Source organism: Morus notabilis, unplaced genomic scaffold (genome assembly GCF_000414095.1).
Source record: "Morus notabilis unplaced genomic scaffold, ASM41409v2 Scaffold3870, whole genome shotgun sequence".
Taxonomy (NCBI): Eukaryota; Viridiplantae; Streptophyta; class Magnoliopsida; order Rosales; family Moraceae; genus Morus; species Morus notabilis.
The window spans coordinates 23,425-31,969 of NW_010363797.1; the positions used below are offsets into that span (position 1 = coordinate 23,425).

An 8,545-nucleotide genomic window follows, 5' to 3' on the forward strand; every position below is an offset into this window, starting at 1 on the left:
CAGCAGGAAAAGGGAACTTCACCACCCCATCTACTTCGAACCACCAGATTTGCTGCAAATACGCAATAACGCGGAACCTGCACAAGATGAGAAACCAGCCATTTGCATAACGAACTAAATGCAATCTGATTAACTGGCAACTAATACTTGATAGAATAAGATTTTTACGTCCTAGTAGCCTGAGTTGCGGTTCATGAGCATATTTACAATTTTGAACAGTAAAAACTAGATAGCTCCTAAACGATTGATGAAGAACGTGGAACAAATAAGGATGTTTCCAGCATAAGTACCCAAGAGAATTATTAAGGTTGGAGCTCACAGCCGATTTCAATTGGAACAAACTCAAGTGCCCAAACCAAACCAAAAGAAAAACAACCAACCACCAGGAAAAGAGAGGGGTGAGGGGGAAAGTACAAGATAACATAAGATCATTAGACAAATTGTTGGGGAGACACCACGTACGAAATTAACACAATACATTTTAGGAGCCCAACTTGACCTAAAAAATTAACCTATTAGGTCTTGAGTCCTATACATATAAATCACTTCACATTCTCATCCACCTTCCAAGTGAAAATAATACGGACACATAGTATTTTACGTGAAAAACCCTCAAAGCAGACGGTGTAAAAATCACGGGACAAGTGTAGACGAATTTTACTATGAAAAATAGAGATTACAACGTTATCTTAATTACACGGAGAAAACAATAAGAACCACTCTCATGTAAATAGGATAAACAAAATTTCTCACACTATGTAAATAGGAGAAACACCTTCCTCCAAGCCCCTTATGCTCCAAAAACGAACCGTGGCCACGAAAAATTTGTGGCCAAAAATTGACCAATTTGTGACAATTCATTTTACTTGGCCACCATTTAGCCACTTGGCTAAATCTAGTTCACACAATTTTGTGAACTTGAATCATGGACCTTGGGCTTTGTCAATTTTGGGCTTTTGGGCCTAAGCTTAATCCAGCATTTCTCCCACTTGAGTTGGCTCCCATTTAGAGTGTGATGCTTGATGTACTAACTACGAGAAACTTTAATTCGAGAAGGAGCTCGGTGAGCACACACATGAGGGGGAGATTGTTGAGAAAAGTGTCTGTGTATGTTAACCCACATGAAAAGAGGATAAGAATGTAGAGTAGTTTATATGCATGGAAAGGCTTGAAAAAAAAAATCTATTGTCTCTAACACAATTAGATGATGCTGGTTGCAAGACCTGCATTGAGAATGAGATCATGAAAATTGTTAAAAGCGCGCTTGTGATGGTGAAGGCGGAAAAAGTTGCTGCAAATCTGTCATGCTTTTAAGAGAAACACACCAAGAGGGAAAGTCATTTGTTGCATTGACGAGTTCGGGAGAATAATCAACGATGATGTGACATCAGAAGCTCGGTCATGTCATAACAAGGTTTGACGATTCTCTCTAAACAGAAACTACTCCCTGGGTTCAATTCGGTAAAATTACAGTTTTGTGAGCATAGTGTTACAAGTAAGCAACACAGGTTAAGGTTCAGCACATCAAAAGCTAAGAACAAAGACATCTTAAAATTGATCCACTCTGATGTTTGGCAAGCACCAGTATAATCCCTCGAAGAGGCGAGATACTTTGTATATTTCATTGATAATTACTCCAGGCGATGCTAGATGTATCTAATAAAAAAGAAAGCAGATGTTTTTAAGTCTTCAAAGTTCTCAAAGCGCGGGTAGAACTTAAATCTGAAAAGAAGATCAAGTGTCTCAGGATTGACAATGGTGGAGAATAATTAAGCGATGAGTGTGTAATGCATTCTGTCCACAAGAAGGCATCATGAGGTTGTTCACGGCGGCGTACACTCCTCAGCAAAATAGAGTGGCAAAGCGGATGAACATAACATTGTTGGATAAAACAAGAGCAATGTTGAAGAGTGCAAGTCTAGCCAAGTCGCTTTGGGCAGAAGTAGTCAAAACCGCATGCTACTTGATCAATCGGTCTCCATCAACTATGATTGATTTGAAAACGCCAATAAAGATGTAGATTGGTAAGCTAGCTGATTATTCTCAGTTACATACATTTGGAAGTCCTGTGAATGTCATGTACAATGACCAAGATTGTCATCAGCAGAGATGGATCCGAAATCTAGAAAGTGCATCTTCTTGGAGTATGCTGATGGTGTTAAGGGGTATCACTTGTGGGATCCCACTGCCCATTAAGATTGTCATCAGCAGAGATGTCATATTTGCATAGGATAAACTGCAAGAGAAGGGAGACAATAACACTTCAAAGGAGAAGTCAGAGACTACGGCGGTTCAGGAGGAAGATAACCCAGATAAAGATCTAGTTTCTTCTAAAGTAGCACCAAAGCACGAAGATTAAGAACCAGTTGCGTTTGAGGCTTACGAAATTCGCCGGTCAACTCGTGAGCGAAGACCACCAATTTGGCACTCAGATTATGTCATTGAGAGCAACGTTGCATACTGTCTTTTAACAAAGGATGGAGAGCCATCAACTTTCCAGGAGACAATCAAAAGCCCAGATGTATCCTTGTGGATGGCAGCAATGCAAGAATCAATTGAAGCCTTACACAAGAATAGGTTGTGGGATCTTGTTACGCTACCACGAGGAATGAATGCCATTGGCAACAAATGAGTTTAGAAGATCAAGCGTGATAGCAATGACCAAATGGAGCAATACTGTGCAAGGTTGGTGAAAGGATATGCTCAGAAAGAAAGTACTGAATTCAACGAAACATTTTTACCTGTGGTCCGACTGACTACAGTTCGAATAGTCTTGGCAATGTGTGCTACGTTTGACATACATCTAGAGTAGCTAGATGTAAAAATTGCTTTTCTTTATGGAGATCTTGAAGAAGTGATTTATATACTCCAATTAGAAGGCTTTGCAGAAGCAGGTGAAGAGAACTTAGTTTGCAAGTTGAACAAATCTTTGTACTGTTTCAAACAGGCGCCGAGGTGTTAGTACAAGAGATTTGATTCCTATATTATGAGCCTTGGGTACAACATACTCAGTTCAGACCCTTGTGCGTATTTCAAGAGGTTTGGTGATGAAGATTTCATCATTTTACTGTTGTCCGTGGACGACATGTTAGTCGCAGACCTCAACAAAGATCGAGTCCAAGGATTAAAGGCACAATTAGCTAGGGAATTTGATATGAAGGACTTGGGATCAGCAAACAAGATTCTCAAGATGCAAATTTACCGAGACAGAAAGAACATAAAGATTTGACTTTCTCAAAAGAATTACTTGAAGGAGGTTTTGCAGTGCTTCAATATGCAAAATTGTAAGCCAATTTCTACCCCTCTTCCTGTTAATTTCAAGTTATCCTCCAAGATGTATCTTAGCAATAAAGCAGAGAGGAAGGAAATGTCTCGCATACTGTATGCATTAGCAGTGGGTAGCCTATTGTTCTTTATGATCTGTACAAGACCAGACATTGCACAAACAGTGGGGGCAATTAGTAGGTACATGGCGAATCCTGGTAAAGAGCATTGGAATCTTGTCAAGAGGATCCTAAGATACATCAAGAGTACCTCATACGCTACATTATGTTCTGGAGGATCGAAGGTAACTGTCAGGGGCTATGTGGATTCAGATTTTGTAGGTGATCCTAATAAAAGAAAATCCAGTACAGGCTATCTGTTCACACTTGCAGGAGGAGCTGTAAGCTGGGTTTCGAAGCTGTAAGCTTGCAAGGAAGCAATATGAATTAAAAGGTTATTGGAGGAGCTCGGCCACAAAGAGGAGAAGATTTTTTTATTTTGTGACAGTCAAAGCGCCTTGCACATTGCAAGGAATCCATCCTTTCATTCCAGGATGAAGAACATAGGAGTTCAATTTCACTTTGTTTGTGAAGTAGTGGAAGAATGAAGCGTGGATATGCAGAAGATTCACACCAAGGAAAACCTAGCAGATGCGTTGACCAAGCCAGTAAATACTGACAAGTTCAAGTGGTGTAGATTCTCACGTGACCTAACAGAAACGTAAGCAACATGACAGTGACATGGTAGAAAGGATGGTGTGGAGACATGATTGATTCTCAATCAAATCTCCAAGTGGGAGAAATGTTGGATTAGGTTCAGGTCCAAAGGCTCATAATTGGCAAAGACCAAGGCCCATGATTTAAGTCCACAAAATTGTGTGAACTAGATTTAACCAAGTGGTTAAATGGTGACCAAGTAAAATGAATAGCCACAAATTGATAAATTCTTAGCCACAAGTTTTTCGTGGCCATGGTTCGTTCTTGGAGCTTATATAAAGGGGACTTAGAGGAAGGGCTTAAACATCTCATTCCCACCCTTCAGAGAGAATTCTCATAGTGCAAGAGAAATTTAATTTCTCCAGCTTTTCTTCTTTTGTAAGGTATTTCACTTATTTACGTGAGAGAGTGGTTCTTATTATTCTCTCCGTGTAATTTAGAGAGAAGGTTGTAATCCCTATTTTTCATAGTGACATCCGTCTACACTTGTCACGTGATTTTTATCCCGTCTCCTTTGGAGATTTTCTACGTAAAATACTATGTGTCTATATTATCTTCATTTTTACTCATTTCTTATTTTACCGCCAAATTTGCCAACAAGTGGTATATAGAGTCTGCAGGTTTTGATATGGTCGGTTACAAGTGTGGATTCCGCCATCCGAAGAGTATAAAGTTTTCTCTTCAAGAAAATCTTAGTGTGAAGTGACTTGGACTCATACAACTTCGTCAGAGTATCCCAAATTTCTTTAGTTGTTTTCTTGTCTGCGATACTTGATAAAACTCTCCCTCTTCGACGAAATGCTAAAGGAATACTCGGAAAGGCGTTTACAAAAGCTTCACGTCGGAGTCTACAATGAAACGATCCAATGGATCAAGATGCACAATGAGGGTCGTATCCATACGATTTTACATTTCTCAACAAATATAATTTCTTTCGTTATTCTAAGTGTTTTTTCTATTCTAAGTAATGAAGAACTTATTTTTCTTAACTCTTGTCTTCAAGAATTTATATCTGCGATACTTGATAAAACCCCTTTCTGCTAATGCCAGGTGCAAATTGACAATAGCATTACCATCCATCTCGTTCCGCTCGTCATCGTCCGTGATTTTCTTTCTCCGATAGCCACCAGACAATTATCCTTCCATAAAATTTCCTGCATCTTCATTTTCCACAACGTGAAATTGCTTTCGTTGAACTTCTCGATTTTGAATTTTTCAGCCATTTCGTGATTTGCTTGTCTCTCACCGTTTCACTATACTTGTGAACAATACTCGAGCAGTAACTGTACCAATTAGGTAATTCTTAGGAAAGACTGTAAATTAATACACCCGTTCTAGCTTCTATCAACAAAGGATAGATCTAGACAGTCTCCTAGAAAGAATCACCCTACTAAGCAAGTTTTCAAGAAAAGCGTGGAGGGTCTCAGACGGATCACGGGAATGTTTGGAAAGGGGATTCGTGTCATGATTTGAATTATGATTCGTAGTTCGCTACAGTATTTTCTCTCACAAAAAATACATGTAAAACGAGAATGATTCTGAATCATGATTCTGAATCTATGAACCAAACGTCCCCAAGTTCCAGCCTCCTAGACAAAACCACTTACGCCATACTTATCTACACCATGAACAGTACCGTATACGTGAATAGTACTGTATACGTGTGAATAGTACTCCAGCAGTTGTACCAATTAGGTAATTTCCACGAAAGATTGTAAATGAATGCACCAATTTTATCAACAAAGGATAGATCTGGACAGTCTCCTAAACAAAACCACCCTACTAAGCAAGTTCCTAAGAAATGCGTGAAGGGTCTCAGGTGAACCAAGTTCCAGCTCCTATACAGAACCTACTTACGGGGTACTTATCCGCACCGTGAACAGTACCGTATACTTGAACAGTAACTCCGTCGTGAACATTAACTTCACCTGGTTGACCATATAAGGAAAGTAACCGCATGTTTAATTATGCCAACCCGAGAAAAGTAAAACATTGACCATGGACTTGACCACTGACGAATATAAGCAAATACATACCTTGTAAGAATCTATATTCTATACTAAACACAACACAAGATACACCTACCCTCGAACAATAAAAATATATAGAAAGTAAGAAACCATTTTGTATTTCTAAAAAGATTATGCAAGTCCTTCACAGTCAACTAATTACTTTAAAAAAAAAATAATTCCCCTGGATTCATTGAGTTATCGGAGCTTTAAAAATAACAAATACACCTCTTGTTGATATCCGATTAAGTTGTAGAACGATAGCAATCACAATAGTCAATAAGCTTTCAGTACCACACAAAAACATGAGGAATAGAAGAGAGAGGAGACAAAAAACAGTTTCCCTCTATATATCTACCGCCCACAAATATAAAGAAAACAGTAAAACGAAAAATCCCATGTCAAATCATAAAACGCAAAAAAAAAAAAAATTTTAAAAAATTAAAAATAAAAATCCAATCTTGGTTCACTAGAAATATAATTTGAAGCTGAAAAACCCTGAAAAGACTAGAGCTTGAGTCAAAATCGAACCTTGAATCTTCAGTGGGAATCCAATTCCAGTATCTCCGATCTTCAATTCCAGTTATTGCCATCCCCCTTGCCGATATCGACATGCAAACCCTTCCCGTGATTCTGTCCAGCCATACTTCCTGCAAAACAAGGAAAAAAGAGGAACCAACTGAAAACCCTAATTCCCAAAATTTCACCGAAAGAAAGAGAAAACGCAGACAAACGCGAAGAGATGAAAGGGAATGGGAAATTCGACTGACCTTGTTGCCACCGTCGAAGGGAACGGGGCGAGAGAGAAGCGCGAAGATGTCCTTTTTGGACAAGTTCTGGTACCTCTCGGGAGGGACCAAATCGAGCAGATCTTGGTAATTCGGCGGCAGCTTCGACTCCCAGACGGCGTCCGACGACGCCGCGCCACGGAACGCACGGTTGAGCCGTGCAAGATTGCAAATCTCCGGCGGAGTCAAGTACAGGAACACGCACGCCACGCAGCTCTCCGGTATGTCCCCGAGGCCGGGACCTCCGCCGGCGGCAGAGCCGCCGTTCGCTCCCTCCGACAGGCCCGAGAGCGACGCCCCCATTCTCCTTCCTTCCTTCCGATCGCCAAGTCAGACCCCGAAGACGACGGCGACGGTGGTGTTCCGGCGAGTCCGAACCGTCATCGTCACCAATCGGAAGACGAAACGACAAGAAAAGTAAGGGAATTTACGGTTTAAGGAGGTAAGCTAAGGTTGATTCTAGTGTTTGGAGAGTGGGAAAGTGAGGGAGCGAGAATCTCTGGGCACTGGGTTTTCTGTCTTGGTTGGAAGTAATGTTTGTTGTTTCTCACATTTTCCGGGAAAATATTTGTTGGGTCTGGGAAGTTGGGAAATGGTTTGGTGCTTTTTTGTTGTTGTGAAAAAAGGAATAGAATTTTGTGGGGGGTAAAACTAAAGTGGGAACTGACAAGAAAGAAAAAAAGAAAGAATGTGGGCCCACATTTGGGATGGTTTTGAATCTTTGATGTTCAGTTTGATTTGGGGCACTTCTGTCGTGCTAAAACGCGTAGCGTAGTATTGCAACGTGGCAAAATTGTGTGGAGGGTGCATTGGAGGAGAAAATAGGCATTTTGAAATTTTGAGTATATCATTGTTGCCCCGTGAACTTTTGTCATTTCTAGTTTACTCCTTAAACGTTAAAATATTTCATTTTACTCATTGACCTTTGAATACTGTATGTACGTTTAGTTTATGAATTCAGAATCATAATTTAAAATTATTCTTGATTTACTTATATTTTTTGTGAAAAAAAATACTGTAGCGAGTCACGAATCATAATCCAAACTATGACACGAATCCACGAACCAAACGCACTATTAATCCTTCTGTTGTAATTTATATTAAAGAAAAAATAGAAAAAAAGAGTAATGCAGTAAAGTGATCTTTATATTTGAATTTATCTTAAAAACAAATATATAAAAATCACATACTCACATTTAATCTCTTCTTTTTCCGTCTCATTTTAACAAAAAATTCTTATAAAAGAGTTTAAATAGGACAAAAGTATAATCTAAAGGGCAAAAGTTAAAGTTTTTAAAGGTAAAGTAACAAAGTGAGAATGACTCTAAATTTAAGGCAAATCAGTGAGATTAATTTTTTCTTTTTCAAACTTTTTTTCAGTAGGTATTCTTACCGTCAGAGTTAAATTTTAGCCATTAAATCTGATTAAAATTATATTAAATTAAAAAATTATGCAGGATAGTCAGTTCTACTACTTTTGTTCCTTTTTTTTTTTCGTTCATCTTGTATATAGACATGATTAATTCTAAAATCTGGTTATGATACTATTTGTTGGGTTCTTGGGATTCTATCTTAAAGGTTAATCTATAAAGACGAGTTTTCCAGCCCCAAAAAAAAAAAAAAAAAAAAAAAAAAAAAAAAAAAAAAAAAAAACCTATAAGGACGAGTGCCATATTCCCAGCAAACTGAATGAAGGAACTTTTTTTATTTGATCCGTGGATTTACCCAACTACATTATTTTTTTTAGTTTTGTTCTTATTCTCTACTT

The 8,545-nt window shown here is 38.7% G+C and overlaps 1 protein-coding gene across 1 annotated transcript in view; it reads right to left on the reverse strand.

The window, feature by feature from the left end:
* LOC21385855 (F-box protein PP2-A15) overlaps nucleotides 1–7,447 on the reverse strand; it is an 8,328-nt gene extending 881 nt beyond the window's left edge. Inside the window, exons 1-3 of the mRNA XM_024170070.1 lie at nucleotides 6,760–7,447; nucleotides 6,521–6,639; nucleotides 8–77 (exon numbers count right to left, since the gene is read on the reverse strand). Coding sequence (XP_024025838.1) covers nucleotides 8–77; nucleotides 6,521–6,639; nucleotides 6,760–7,080 — 510 coding nt within the window. The 5' untranslated portion in view covers nucleotides 7,081–7,447. The remainder of the gene's footprint in view (nucleotides 1–7; nucleotides 78–6,520; nucleotides 6,640–6,759) is intronic.
* Between the last annotated feature and the right edge of the window lie 1,098 nt (nucleotides 7,448–8,545).